This window comes from Sceloporus occidentalis, unplaced genomic scaffold (genome assembly GCF_023333645.1).
Source record: "Sceloporus occidentalis isolate IW3139 unplaced genomic scaffold, rSceOcc1.0.p SCAF_1, whole genome shotgun sequence".
NCBI lineage: Eukaryota > Metazoa > Chordata > Lepidosauria > Squamata > Phrynosomatidae > Sceloporus > Sceloporus occidentalis.
In genome coordinates this window covers 108,439,573-108,454,313 of record NW_028316981.1, presented here as the reverse complement: position 1 = coordinate 108,454,313, position 14,741 = coordinate 108,439,573, and the positions used below count along the sequence as shown (strand labels likewise).

The 14,741-nt window shown below is 39.5% G+C and overlaps 1 protein-coding gene across 1 annotated transcript in view; it reads left to right on the top strand.

The window, feature by feature from the left end:
• Nucleotides 1-14,003, top strand: part of LOC149321946 (dedicator of cytokinesis protein 2-like) — a 348,354-nt gene extending 334,351 nt beyond the window's left edge. Inside the window, exons 47-49 of the mRNA XM_089520310.1 lie at nt 2,570-2,693; nt 4,868-5,010; nt 13,355-14,003. Coding sequence (XP_089376436.1) covers nt 2,570-2,693; nt 4,868-5,010; nt 13,355-13,423 — 336 coding nt within the window. The 3' untranslated portion in view covers nt 13,424-14,003. The remainder of the gene's footprint in view (nt 1-2,569; nt 2,694-4,867; nt 5,011-13,354) is intronic.
• Nucleotides 14,004-14,741: the final 738 nt, after the last annotated feature.

Genomic DNA, 14,741 nt, shown 5'->3' with positions numbered 1-14,741 from the left:
ACTGAAGCTCCAGTGTTGTCTTTAACAATATCAGAGGCTGGGAATCTGCCACAAACCAGATTTTTGTGTACCTATCCAAAAGCAGAGGTTTCCAGGATGGGAGGCTGTATAAGCAATCAAGAGGAAAGTCTGTACTGTACTGAACTTTTTCCAACAGAATATGGATACTCGTTGTGAACCTTGTTAAAGCATAAAAAAAATCTTGTTAGGACATTGCAAATTTGCAAACTGCACCCTATAAATAGTGCCAAGCTGAAGACTACATCATTGGCACCTTTTTGTGCCATCTATCATCTGAACACTTTGATCACACTAATATATCATCAGCCTGCATTATATAACTTCACACAGCACAATTTTATAACATCATTCCTGAGCACCAAATGTTTTTAGGTATTAAAAAAGCAATGTCATTAAAGTTAAAAAAAAAGTCAAAACAGATTAGTAAAGCAGCCTTGTTTAATTCAGTTTGCTGTATTGAAGCAGAGATAGAGAAAGATCAATGTGGATCATAAATCCTGTGGAAGAATCATTATATAGTACATACAATTATATCCCAATGTAAGTTGGTTAAAAACCTATCAAAAGGTCATTCATCCTCTCAATTCACTGTTTACTTTAGGAATGAATTGGGTCTCCTTTATGAAAATGGATAATTTGTAAAGTTCCATAACTCTAAATATCTCTGTCTTGTATCTCCTGAGATCAGAGTTTGAAATTATGTTTTTGGAGATGATGGCAGAAATTGCTAAAACTCAATTTGTGCCTGACAAACAGATGTTGAACAGTTTTAAAGTCCTGTGTGGGCCTCTTGACCATACCATCAGTGAATAAAGAAATATGGAAGAGAGCACTTGATTTGAACGTTTGTTTATCTGATCTTCCAAAGCTTTTAAATTGTATTTAAGCATACGTCCTAAATTATACACTATGAACTTCTCTGGGTTTTCTCCAGCTTGGCATTCTATGCAGCAAATCTTCCATCTCATTTCAGCTGTTTTCAGAATTCTCACTTCTGAGAACCATGGTCAGGGCTGGACTTCCATTGGCAGAAAAGCGGTATCCTGTGGAAATGGATTCAGGTTAATTTTCCCTGCCAGCAGCAGTCCCCTCCCCTGTTCCATAAAAGCAGAGGGACATTCTGGAGTGGATTTGTGTCATCTTCATGAGCTGTAGGAAGAAGAGGAGGAGATAGGGAAGAGATGTTTCATACCACCATCAACATAAGCACCATGTTCAATTTAGGTTCTTAAGTCTGTGTTCCCTTTTTCCTTGTAAATGCCACAATTGGAATGAAAACTGTATTCCTAACCCATAAAACATATTACAGTGGGTCCTTGTTATCTGCTGGGGTTTGGTTCCAGGAACCCGCGTGGTTAACAAAATCTGTGGATGCTCACGACCCATTAAATACAATGATAGGTAAAATGATGACCCTTATATAAAATGGAAAATCAAGGTTTGTTATTTGGAATTTATACTTTTTTTTTTTTAGTATTTTCAAGCCGTGGATGCTTGAATCAGTGGATAAAAAATCCATGCATAAGGAGGGCTGACTGTATTGCATCTGCTGTTTTGAAGCCTTTGCCACTCAGCATAGGGATTCATATCTAAGCAATCATTTCCCCTTTCCAGTGAAATGGCATGTTCCTCAGGTTTTTCTTTATAACTATTCAACAGCCACCAAATGTAATTTATTTAAGATTCAAAATGAACCAGATATCATTTCTAGGTCAATGAAACTGCTGATTGATTTTACAAAAAAAATGGATATTAAATTCTCCTGGAATGACCAAAACAATTCCATGTTTAAGGAACCTCAGTTCAGAAATATTGTTTATTGCGTGCCTTCAAGTTGTTTCCAACTTATTGTAACCCTTAGGTGAACCTATCGTAGGGTTTTCTTGGCAGATTTGTTCAGAGGAAGTTTGCCATTGCCTTTCCCTGAGGCTGAAAGAGAGTGACTTGCCCAAGGTTTCCATACCGACCTGGGAATCGAACCCTGATCTCTAGAGTCACAGTCCAGCACTCAAACCAGTACACCACGCTGAATCTCAGAAAAATTACCTTCAAATAACTGGAAGAAAAAATGGTTTATCAGTACAAATAAGGCACACATACTGTCTATGGAAATATACAGGCTGAGTCTCTTTTATTCCAAAAGCTTGGGTCCAGAAGTGTTTGGGATTTGGGGTTTCTTTCAGCTTATGAAATGTTTGCATATACATAATAAGGTATGTTGGAAATGGGACCCAAATATAAACATGAAATTAATTTAGATTTTATATACACTTTATACTCATAGCCTGAAGATAATTGTATACAGTACACAATATTTTAATCCTTTTTTTTGCATGAAATAAAGTTTGTGTGCATTGAACCATCAGAAAGTGAAGGTGTCACTATCTCCACCACCCATTTGGACAATTTTGGATTTTGGGAGTATTTTAGGTTTTGAAATTCAGAGTAAGGGTTACTCAGCTAGTATGTCTCACATGAAACAACTGTTAAAATTGTATCATTTACTTTCCTAAGCTTGAAAACATTGACATTTTGTGTTCCTATATAGCTGTCAAGAAAATATGAATTTATGAGTGACACTAACCTATCTGAACATCTGGATGTACCTCAGAAAACATCTGTTCTTCTCAAGCAAATGAGCTTTGCCAGCCGTTCTATGCCAACCATACCAGGTAAACCAATTAGGAAAAGAGAAAGAAAGCTCTGCACTTTTGATCTGCCAGTAATTCCCCCCCCCCTCCAAAAATGGCTCCTTCTGTTCATTAAAAACACATTTATCTTTCGGAAATTAAATTGTGGTGGGTATTACATATTATATGAATTTTTCAGTGGCTTCTAGATGCACACCAGTTATTCTGATACAAGCTAAGCATCTGCTATGTGTTTTGTCATATCATTTCATATGTGTTTTGTCAAAGCATGAGTGCATATTTTGAGGCACATGTGAATGCCTGTGTGAGAACATACCTCCACTATGTAGGGAATCCTTAAGGGTAACCAGAACTGCACTGATGTTGCACAGAAATACCTTATTTGCAATGAAATTGTAAAGGGAAAGGGTGAGAATAGAAATAATTTGGTGCAGTTAGAGGGAAATTTTGGGGCAAAGCAGGTATTTAGTACAGCACAGAAAAGAAAGGTGTATGCCTACATATATTTTTAATGCAGGCCTAATAAATGCCATAATAGATTGAAGAATCTTGCTGATAGCTAATGGGAAAAAATCAAGTTTCTAGAATTCTCTAGGTACAATAACTAGTGACCCTGCTGGCTGGAGAGTCTGGGAATTAGAGCCTGAAAAGTAACTTTTCCAAACTTTGATCCTGTTTCTGCACCTATTGTATAGCATATTTGCACTCTTTAATGGTGTTAAATGTGGTGATTTTAAATTGGTTTTTAAAACCTGTTGTTGTACTGGAAGCCACGTTGAGTCCTATCCTGGGAGAAAGGTGACATATGAATGAATGAATGAATGAATGAATGAATGAATGCATGAATGAATGCTGGATTTCTTCTACACCACATGTACAGCATCCAGATATGAGAAAGGGGATAAAAAAGGCTGACCTTCCTAAATTCTTGGAATTCAAATAGGGAGAAATTGACAGCTGTCTTCAAACTTCCTTTGAAACATCATCCTCCAACATGGTGAAATAACACTTTCTTGAAGTGTGGTGGAGTCTCTTTCTTTGGAGGTTTTTATGCAGAGGCTGGTTGACTGTCTTTCAGGAGTGCTTTGATTGTGTATCCCCGCATGGCAGAGGGGTTCAACGGGATGGCCCTTGTGGGCTCTTCTAACTCCGTTATGGTCCACATCTTGATGGCACCAGGTTGGGGCAGGTTACCTTACATATCAATACATTCCTTCATTAATTTTTAATCTTTAATTTTTTTGGAGCCCCCTAATTCTGAACGTTCTGCACGTGCTGAGACTAGAATCCTTTAGGGGCCTATAGCTTCCATAAGGGTTTCAGGAATCCTGTGAAATAGATGTTTTCCCAGCCTTTACAGGTCAAAAACAAGTAGCAGTTTCTCTGTGAGATTTCAGGATAGCCATCTCATTTCATAAAAAGATGTTTATGTCAGTTTCATTTTGGGAGGTGTCCACAGGAATCCTCTCACTATTAGGGGAGGTAAAGACATCAGACTCTTTCAGAGGCCCAACAGAGTGACAATACTTTATCTTAAGATTGCTATTTATGATATTTTTATAGATTATACTGATTAGTTGGGGTTAATTCTCTTGAGATGTCAGGAAGAATTATAGACTAGAAAAATCCCATTGTTTTATGGAGGAGGGGTGTTATTGAAAGATGTTACCTGTACCCAGATGTGGTACAGTCCTCTAGTCACCGAATTGCCACTTGTTTTCTTGCAGCAATCATTGATTGTGCACCATTTGTGTACAGTAATTATGTCATTTATGGAAATTTTGTAGAAATAGCATACATTAATTCTGATAAAAGTTAATTTCAGTTACTAAGGCCTGTTACAGACTGCCAAAATAAAGCTGCTTCGGGTCTCTTTGGAGGTATGCTATTTAAATGATGCATGGGTCCTAAGAGTCCGGAGGTTGCACCAAAGCCACACTCCATTCCTAAGCACTGGAGTGCAGCTTTTGGTGCATCTTCCGGATTCTTAGGGTGCATGCATCATTTAAATAGCATACCTCCAAAGAGACTCGAAGCAGCTTTATTTTGGCAGTCTGTAACAGGCCGTAGTTTGTTACTAGGAACATGACGTAGAAAAACTTGGTTGCTCTTTCTGTGTGTAAACACTCATATTTATTTTTGAGAAATAATTGGTGCAGGCTCTGCTACTTATGAATATGTGTCCTGTTTTAAAGGGTTAACTCTGTCAGTGTGCTCCCCAGCACCTGAGGAAACACCTGTGCCACAGAGGAGGAGCCAGGCAAACATTTCTCCTATTTTGGAAACAGATAGGAAAACCCTAAAGAAGAAGAAGATGAACCAGATCTTCAAAACAATAGTAAGTGACAACAATTTCAGTTCAGAGTTGAACATGGGGTGCAATTGTTGTTGAGCAAATGTGAGTGCGCAGTCAGTCTTCGGAAGCCCTCATGAGGATAAAGAACAAGCGACCTTGGAGCTGTCCAGAAATCCTCCCCTTCATCTGCAGATGAAACAGACTGAAGCCAGGTTTAACTCCAAAGAGGCACTTTATTCTTTAGTTGCTGTATATATATAAAATGAATCACTAGAGCTACACACATCCACCACCGACCAACGAAAAGCCACTTGTACAATGAGGTCTGGGCTTTTTATAGACATTTGCCATGCGGCCCCTATGCCCAACCTCTTCCTGTCACCACTTCCTGTGCCACCTGAATTGTTGTCCCCCAATCAAGATGACACTGCATATTTACAACAGTTGCCTCAGATGTTGCTGTCAAATAACCACAGTACAACATGTTGGAAGTAAGGCCACAACTTTATTTGCAAACAATTGGTAGGGTTGGCACAAAGCATAAGGTCAGGATCTGTGCAATCAAACCACCTGATGTAGTCTGATTATCCAAACCGGGCACCCATCCGGTGCTTGGGATGACCTAGGGGCTAAGGAACACAACTTGACCGCAAACCTTGTCTTGCGTTCACCAATTCACAAAGCCCCTAGTCACCGGGAGGCGCTCCTGCGTTCTGGCCCCCGCAATGACCAAATGCCTGCCCTATTCGCCCCCGGGTACCTATTGACTCCCAAACCAGAGCTCCATAGCCCTGGTACCACAACGTGCAGATCCTGGCCTATGCTGCCGCCAAGTTGTGACTAAAAACCACCTAACAACAGCGGTGGGCGGGCGAGAGAAGCACCAAGACTTGCTCCCTTCCACAGCTTGGCTCCGCTCTGCTTGAAGCCAAGCAACCGACTGAGGGAAAGGGCCAGCAACACGGCCTTATATAGGCCTAGGCCCCTCCCTCCCTGCGTGCTGTGCGGGGTCCTGCCTCCAAGGCCCAGCCCACCAATGGGCAGCCTTGGAGGACCGGAAGCCCCGCACCAATGAAACCATCTCCCAGAGAGTCGCGGAGCGGAAGGGCCGCCCCTTCCGCCCTCGCGCACCAATAGGGAGCCGGGCAAGCCCCAGAGAACTCTGGGGCTTGTAGTCCAGCCGCTTCTAGCGGCAAAACGGTCTGCCCGGCGAGGCGGGTGACCGTTGCTTCTACATGCTCCCCGGCACATAATGACCTTGCTCAATCATCAGATGTCATGAGCTCCAGCTGCAACCAATTCCCTGGTTAACAAGCTGTCAGTGACCTATAATTCCCTTTGTCACTTTTCCACATCTGGACATTTTTTACTTTAGGCTTTATTCCTTAACAATTGTGTGGATGTGGTTGTCCCTGTGACTCATGCCCCACCACACTCTGGACTTTTGAGAGTAGATGTTGTTTTCTGACATACCAAACATATCACTATGAACAGGAAGTACAGAAAAAACTCATTGGTGAAACATATATTTCAATTTCATCATTTATATTTACCTATTCTGTATGCACCACATGCTCGAAACACATCAATTTGTATATTGAGTTAAAGGACGAAATCCCATTCGACCTTTACTTGTTCTCTTGGCCTGATATATGTGATAACTCCTCCAGCAAAATTATGATGCTTTGTTATATTAATTTTGGTAATTCCATGTGAGGTGAGCAAGTGCAAGTGCATATTAAGAATACTGCCAGGGCATTCTTCTTCAGTCATAATGCTAGGCAGCATATTGGGCCATACATTTCACTGTAGTATATTGTTCTATAGTTAACCTGAAGTACTTTACCTCTTACCATTAAATAAATAAGTTGGAATGGTGCACAGATCATAATTCTAAGCTCTAAACAGAGAAGTAAAGTAAAACCTCAGAGGAAAGGAAATGCCTTTTTATAGGCATTTCTGAGACCAGAAATGCTTCCTTTCCTGTACAGCTATAGGGAAAACATCCATCAGCTTCAAGGAAAGCAAAACTTAGTTTGCGAGCCAATACACGCATGTTTTAAACCATTTTGGCTTATAGCATATATCTATTTAAAACTGATAAGAATCAGAGATTTCAAAATCTGCCTTAAAACTAAGCCTGGCATAAGATATTAGTTTCTTTTATTGTTTAATACAACCATGTTTTCTCCTTTGAACATTCCCAACCCCATGTTAGCTGTAAATTTAGAGGCTACTAATATTTATAGTTCGGTAACCTAGGATGGTAAAATATAGCAGGTAGTAACACGCAGTGTCACTTAAACTTCTGATGTTTATTGACTGCAGTTTTTCCATTTCATATTGTCATTGAAAAAGCAACATTGGGGATAGTTTATTTTCCAGTGATGATGATGAAAGGCATTCTGGTTTGCAGAACACTCCATTTGTACTATTTTAGTAATTCTTGCAACAGTGCTGAAAAATAGATCAGAATTGTCAATTCCATAGTGCATTATAAAGTAAGAATGAGGCTGAAATAGCAGTGGTCACTTGCTTAATACCACCTACACAGCTCATGTTTGTAGCCATCTCACCATGTCACAATTAGTCTGGCATTGGAAGGTACATGCCACTAAGATTTCACATAGTGCACATAGTACAGGTGCTGCAAAGATTTACAATCTGAATAAAATACAGCTAAAATCACAGGAGGTTATAATATTAAAGAGGAATTAAAAGCCCACTAAATAAGCTAACCTAGAATCATAGAATCATAGAGTTGGAAGAGACCATGAGGGCTATCTAGTCCAAACCCCTGCCATGCAGGAACTCTCAATCAAATCATCCCCAACTTTAAGCATCCCCTCGGCTTAAAGACCTCCAAAGAAGGAGACTCCACTACAGTCCGAGGGAGTGTGTTCCACTGTTGAACAGCCCTTACTGTCAGGAAGTTCCTGCTAATGTTGAGGTGGAATCTCTTTTCCTGCAGCTTGCATCCATTGTTCCAGGTCCTGTTCTCTGGAGCAGCAGAAAACAAGCTTGCTCATTCCTCAATATGACATTCCTCCAAATATTTAAACAGGGCTTTCATATCACCTCTTAACCTTCTCTTCTCCAGGCTAAACATACCCAGCTCCCTAAGTTGTTCCTCATAGGATATGGTTTCCAGACCCTTCACCATTTTAGTTGCCCTCCTTTGGACATGCTCCAGTTTCTCAATGTCCTTTTTGAATTGTGGTGCCCAGAACTAGACAGAATATTCCAGGTGGGTCCTGACCAAAGAAGTGGCACTATTAGTTCCCTTGATCTAGACACTATACTTTTATTGATGCAGCCTAAAATTGCATTGACCTTTTTAGCTGCCACATCACACTGTTCACTCATGTTCAACTTGTGGTCTACTTGGAATCCAAGATCCCTTTCACACGTAGTCTCATTCAGCCAGGTGTCCCCCATCCTATATCTGTGCATTTAATTTTTCTGCCCTAAGTACAGTACCTTACATTTCTCCGTGATGAATTGAATTTTGTTAGCTTTGGCCCAGCTTTCTAGTCTATTCATATCATTTTGAATGTTGATCCTGTCCTCTGGGTTATTAGCTATTCCTCCTAATTTGGTGTCATCTGCAAATTTGATAAGTATGCCCCCAATTCTGTCATCCAAGTCATTGATAGAGATGTTGAATAATACTGGGCCCAGGACAGAGCCCTGTGGGACCCCACTGGTCACTTCTCTCCAGGATGAAAAGGAGCCATTGTTGAGCACCCTTTGGGTTCGGCCGGTCAACCAATTACAAATCCATATTACTTTGTCTAGCTCACATTTTACAAGCTTGTTTGCAAGAATGTCATGGGAAACAATGTCAAAGGCCTTACTGAAATCAAGATATATTATATCCACAGCATTCCCTTCATCTAACAAGCTGGTAATTTTATTTAAAAAGAGATGAGATTCGTATGGCATGACTTTTTGTGATTATGGAATTGCTTTCTAAATGTTCACAGACTCTCTGTTTAATGATCTGCTCTAGAGTTTTTCCTGGTATTGATCTCAGACTAACTGGACAATTATTGTTGGGATCCTCTTTCCCCCCCTTTTTGAAGATGGGGACAACGTTTGCCCTCCTCCAATCTGCTGGGACTTCTCCTGTTCTCCAGGAATTCTCAAAGATTATTGCCAATGGCTCCGATATTACATTTGCCAGTTCTTTTAATACTCTTGGATATAGTTAATCTGGTCCTGGAGACTTATATTCATTTAGATCAACAAGGTATTCCTGTACTATCTCTTTGCTTATTCTGTGTGGAAATTCCCCTATTCTGTCCTCTGCTCCATTTTCCTCAGGTTGAGCACCCTTTGCCTTTTCTGAGGACACAGAGGCAAAGGTGTTGAGTAATTCTGCCTTTTCTCTGTCCTCTGTTAGCATTTTGCCATCTTCTCCATGCAGTGGCCCTACCATTTCCTTCTTCTTCCTTTTGCTGCGGACATATCCAAAAAAGCCCTTTTTATTGTTCTTTAACCTCTCTAGCAAGCCTGAGTTCATTCTGCTCTTTTCTGACTTTATCCCTACACATGCTAGCTATTTGTTTGAATTTGGTGATTTCCCCATTTTTCCATTTCTTATACATGTTCTGTTTAAAACTTAGCTCAGTTGAAAGTCATCCATCCTGGTTTCTTGAGACACCTCCCATTTTTCTTCCTCACTGGGACGGTTTTAAATTGTGCCTTCAGTATCTCCCTTTTGAGAAACTCTCCACCGTCCTGAACTCCCTTCTCTTTTAGTATTTCTGACCACGGGATCACCCTCAATACTTCTCTAAGTTTACTGAAATCTGCTCTCCTAAAGTCTAGAATGCATGTCTGACTATGCCTGGCTTCTCCTTTCCACTGTATAACAAACTCCAGGAGAACATGGTCACTTCCACCTAATGATCCCACCACTTCCACCCCGTTAACCAAGTCATCCTTGTTGGTGAGGATCAGATCTAAAATAGCTGACCCCCTTGTTGCCTCTTCGACCTTTTGGACAATGAAATTGTCTTTGAGGCAAGTGAGGAATTTGCTAGACCTTGAGGATTTGGCTGAGTTTGAATTTCAGCAAATATCAGGATAGTTGAAGTCATCCATCGCTACTACATCTCTCCTTTCTGGGTGTGCAGTCATCTGTGCTAGAAAGGTGTCATCCTATTAAAACAAAGCATTGTATTAAAACAGTGTGAAGACATTTTTTAAAAAACACAATATAATAGAACAGGGAGTACAATGACCTACATTAAAAAATCTTCTTGTAGCACCTTGTTAATATTCAAAAGCCTGTCTGTAGAAGGAGAGCAGAGGAGGTGTGAGCCTATCCTCCCATGGAAGGGAATCCTACAATATGGGAGCAGCCACCAGAAAGTCCCTCTCTCTTATTCTTACCAAACATAGACTGATATGGGAAGATACTATTGTTGGTGTCTTATGCATACATATTCCTCCATGGAAGCAATTGAATATGGTGCAGAATGGCTGCATTCAGTTTTTTTGTACATTTAATATATTTCTATATAACCTCACAGCCCACAAGGCTATGAACAAATACACACTTAAAACAGTATGAAGATGAAACATTTTAAACATATTAAAACACTCTTTAAAAACTTTTAAAACAATCTAAAACCAACCATCAAATACAATTTAAAACAGTTAAAACAACATTTTCAGACATTAAAGGTTATACAACATTATTTTGACTACTCACTGGAAGCTTAAAGGAGATGAAGCCAGTGTAATTTCCTTGGGAAAGGAATTCTAGTCAGGGTGCTACTACAGAGAAAGCCCTGTTACAAATTTGACTTCATAAGATGTTGGCACATGCAATAGGGTCTCCTTTGAAGATCTAAAATTTCTGACAGGTTTATATGGGAGGAGGTGATTTTTCAGATCTCAAGATTTTTCAGCCCTCAAGATGTTTAGGGATCTTTAGGTCAAAAGCACCACCTTGAACTGAGCTCAGTGGGGCTCTGTAGGTCTAAAGGAGGACCTTGAATTGAGTGCAGAAAGAAACTGGAAGCCAGTACAGTTCCTGCAAGACCAATGTTATACCGTCTAAATTGCATACCTGACACCAGTCTGCCTGCTGCTTTTTGCATTGGCCTCTGAACATTTTCACAGGCAGCCTCATGTGGAGCATATTACAGTAGTCTAAATCAGAAGGTAGCTAAGAAATGAACCACTGTGGCCAGATGTGTCTTCAGTTCAAGGTAACTGTAACTTGATTGTTTATTACCATGAGGCATCACAATCTAGTACAGAAAGATAAATTTAAAAAAAGCTTCATGTGCCATTTATATTTATCAAGCAACAGCTCTACGTAAAGGAATTAAAATCACTAAAAGCAAAATTTATAATAAAACCTTCTAGTAGAAAAAGCACATTTGTTACCCAAAATACTAGTGTCCCAAGAGGGCACCAACGACTTAACATGTTTATATGGAAAGTTTAATAATAACTCTAATAGGAGTTGTAAGACGGCTCTGGCAACAGGCAGCCCAGGATACCAGGTCCAAATCACACAGAACTCCAAAGCAAATCCAAATTAGTTTTTTAAGGGAATGAACAATATACACACAAAAACACATGCACTCACACTCATGCACAAGAGCTAAGAGGCTTTAGTAATGGCAGTACTTACCAACAATGAGGCTTGCATCCACTTGAAGGAACAGAAACTGACGCAATAACCTCCCTGGAAAGTGGGGTGCTACTGGCTATTGAGGGAATCTAGATACAATCCGACAGCATGGCTACCTGCTTTCCAACTAAACCCAAAGAACAGAGGCCTAGTGACAATTTATATGGTGAAATGTGCCTTGAGGGCAGACATCAAGGACTTGAAATGATTCAATATATGCCAAATTGTTTTCTAGGAAGGAACATTAGATGGGAATTGCAATAGATGTGTCCATGATTGTTTGGATAAAAGACTGATGGCTACAGCAAATGTTCTCAGACCAAAAGCTGAGAGCTGTAAATCTTTCCAGATGGGTGTTACTTCCTAAGACAAAGGAAAAACTCACACCTTAGCAAGAGAGATCTTTGTTTTTACAAGTACCACTATCTTCCTCTGCCGGACTCCCATTAATTCCCTCTATCGGTCAAAGGGATTATGTGGATGCCTTTGGGTGATCTATTGTGAGGTGTGTGCAGATCACTCCCTGGCTGGCTCAAATTGGGCCAGGGGCCTGTTCTGGAGAAATCCAGGTTATTCAGAGGTCACCTTCCATCAGAGTCCCTTTTTAATATGAAGTTATATTAAAAATAAGAGGGTTTATTTTTAGGGGTCCAATTCTTGGACTAACACATTAACTTTACTTTCATTAATATTAAAACACAAGTGCCACTTGATTATTAACGTGATTATTTTTGTGGTGTCTAGCTCTTAGTTTTCTAGCAGCCAGAGCAAATTTAGCTACCCTCATAATTATGAAAATAAATGCTCTTTGTCATATAGACCCTCCTTGGAATAGATATATTCACTGCTAGGAGGCAATTATCTTCTCAGTTCAAGATAGTAGCAATAGAGTTGTCTATGTAGCACAGTTTTGTATGTGAGTGACCATTGGGTTGTGCATTCAGGAGCACAATATTGTGTTACACAATCGGTGAATAATTCCACATGTGAACAATCATGATACACAACCCCAATGTGGTATAGTAGCAGTTTTGCAGATAGTCTTGTGCAAAGCCATAATGGGGTCTAGAGTTCTATAAAAATATGTAATGGGATTCTGTAGAGACATAGTTTGCGAAGCCTCTGAAGCATGGCTACGCACACAACTGAACTTCAACATAAACTCAGCCTTATTTGTGGTCCAAAACACACTGCAGAAATAATGCAGTCTGAGACCACTTTAACTGCTCTGGCTCAATTCTAGGGAATTCTGGAAATTGTAATTTGTGAGATATTTAACCTTCTCTGTCAGAGAGCTCTGGTGCCACAATAAACTACAATTCCCAGGATTTCGTAGCACTGAGCCCAAGCGGTTTCAAACTGGATTATTTCTGCAGTGTATTTTGGACCTAACTGTTCCCTTTTTTATATTATAGACAAAAGGTTTTGGCTTTATATATAAATAAAATATAAATAAATACAACTGAGGTTGCCATAGAAGTTTGGAGCTCAGAGCACTAATTCAGAGCACTACTAGTATGCATTGCACCCCATCCTTGTCAATTTTACAAATAGAAGTTTAAGTGGGAAAAAAACATTAGAAAATGAGAAACAGATGGGTTTTGGAATAAGCTCAGGATTAATAGTTGACTTTAAATTGCAACCTGTCACTCAGTGCTTAAAATGATGCAAGATGAATGGGAAAAGCAACATGGTGACATCCAACTTTTTTTCTTTTCTTTAACTACACAGTACAAACCCAAGCAACTAGAAGATGTGAAGCATCCTGGTGAGCGAAAATCTGATTTATCAGAACTGTGAATAAATTTCATCATTGGGAAGAGAAATGTTTTCTAGCAAGATTCTAAATTGGAGATGAAGATTGGCTTAGAACTTTGGCAATACATAATCATCTGTTTTAAACACAACAATTTTGATAAGTTGTTTGCTGCTATATTTTATGACTACCACCTAAGATGCCATACAAGATTGTAAAATTAAAAGAATACATATTATTCTTTGGGCCCAGGCTCAGCCTTCTGGGACTCCTCTGCATATGGTAGGTCACTGCAGCAAGAAAACACTTGCCATTGTGCATAGAACATAATGTGACATTGATGAAGTGCACTTAACCTGATTTCTACAATCCTCCTGCATTTTATTTGCACTTTATATTCTATGTGTGGTGGCAGATATATGCATCCTTCTATACTCCCCCAAAAGGCTGACCTTGTAAACTATTTCTTTGTGAACTCATTCAAATTGGCAAATTTCCAATGCAGTTTAAAGATTGACTGAAATCATATTTTTATTAAAGCATAGGTCCACTTAATTACATGAAAGCTGTCTAAGGCAATACTGTCTCACTGGATTCTTGATGCCCCCCCCCCAAAAAAAAAGAAAAAAGAAAGATAGTGCTAGGTCTTGTGTTTGAGAAGGATTTTTCCAAAGTGTATCTTTATAGGTAAAAAATCCCCTGTTATCCTCTTCTTTTATTGTAGCTATATACTATGCACTTCTTGTAATTTAGCAAGCAAACATTAAATGCTTTTTCCAATTTGCTCTGAATCATACTTCTTGGAATTTTTCCAAAAGTGTACTAAGTATTAATCTCCTCTTACTGACAGTAGAAGTTACTCCTGCTTCTGTGCAAATATAATTGATTTCCTTGCCTTTTTGACATGCATAAGACATTCATTCATTCCATTTGTTTGTATCTCAATTTTCCTCACAAAGAGGAAGCTGAAACTGGCTTCATTTTTACAAGTCTAACAAAAAACAGTGGGGTGAGCGCATCTCTTTCTTTCCTTCTTCTTTTTGTAAGCCTACAAAAGTGGAATGGCAGCTGTTGCACAACAACAACTGGTACTTAAGTCATCTGATGCTTAACAGTCTTGAATCCCTCAGAAGACATAACGACCCCTGCAAATTTCATCCAGTTCTGCCAAAAAAGAGAACAAGTTGTCATCTATTCCACTTTAAATTAAAGAGTGCATAGCACAATGAAACTGCCACTATTTGTCTGAAAGTTGCAGGACATAATCCTCTCATAAGCGGCTAGTTCCTATATATGTCATCTGATCATCAGCACTGCGGGTGTGGAAAAAATAGAGTCATTTGTTGATTTCCAAATATAGTC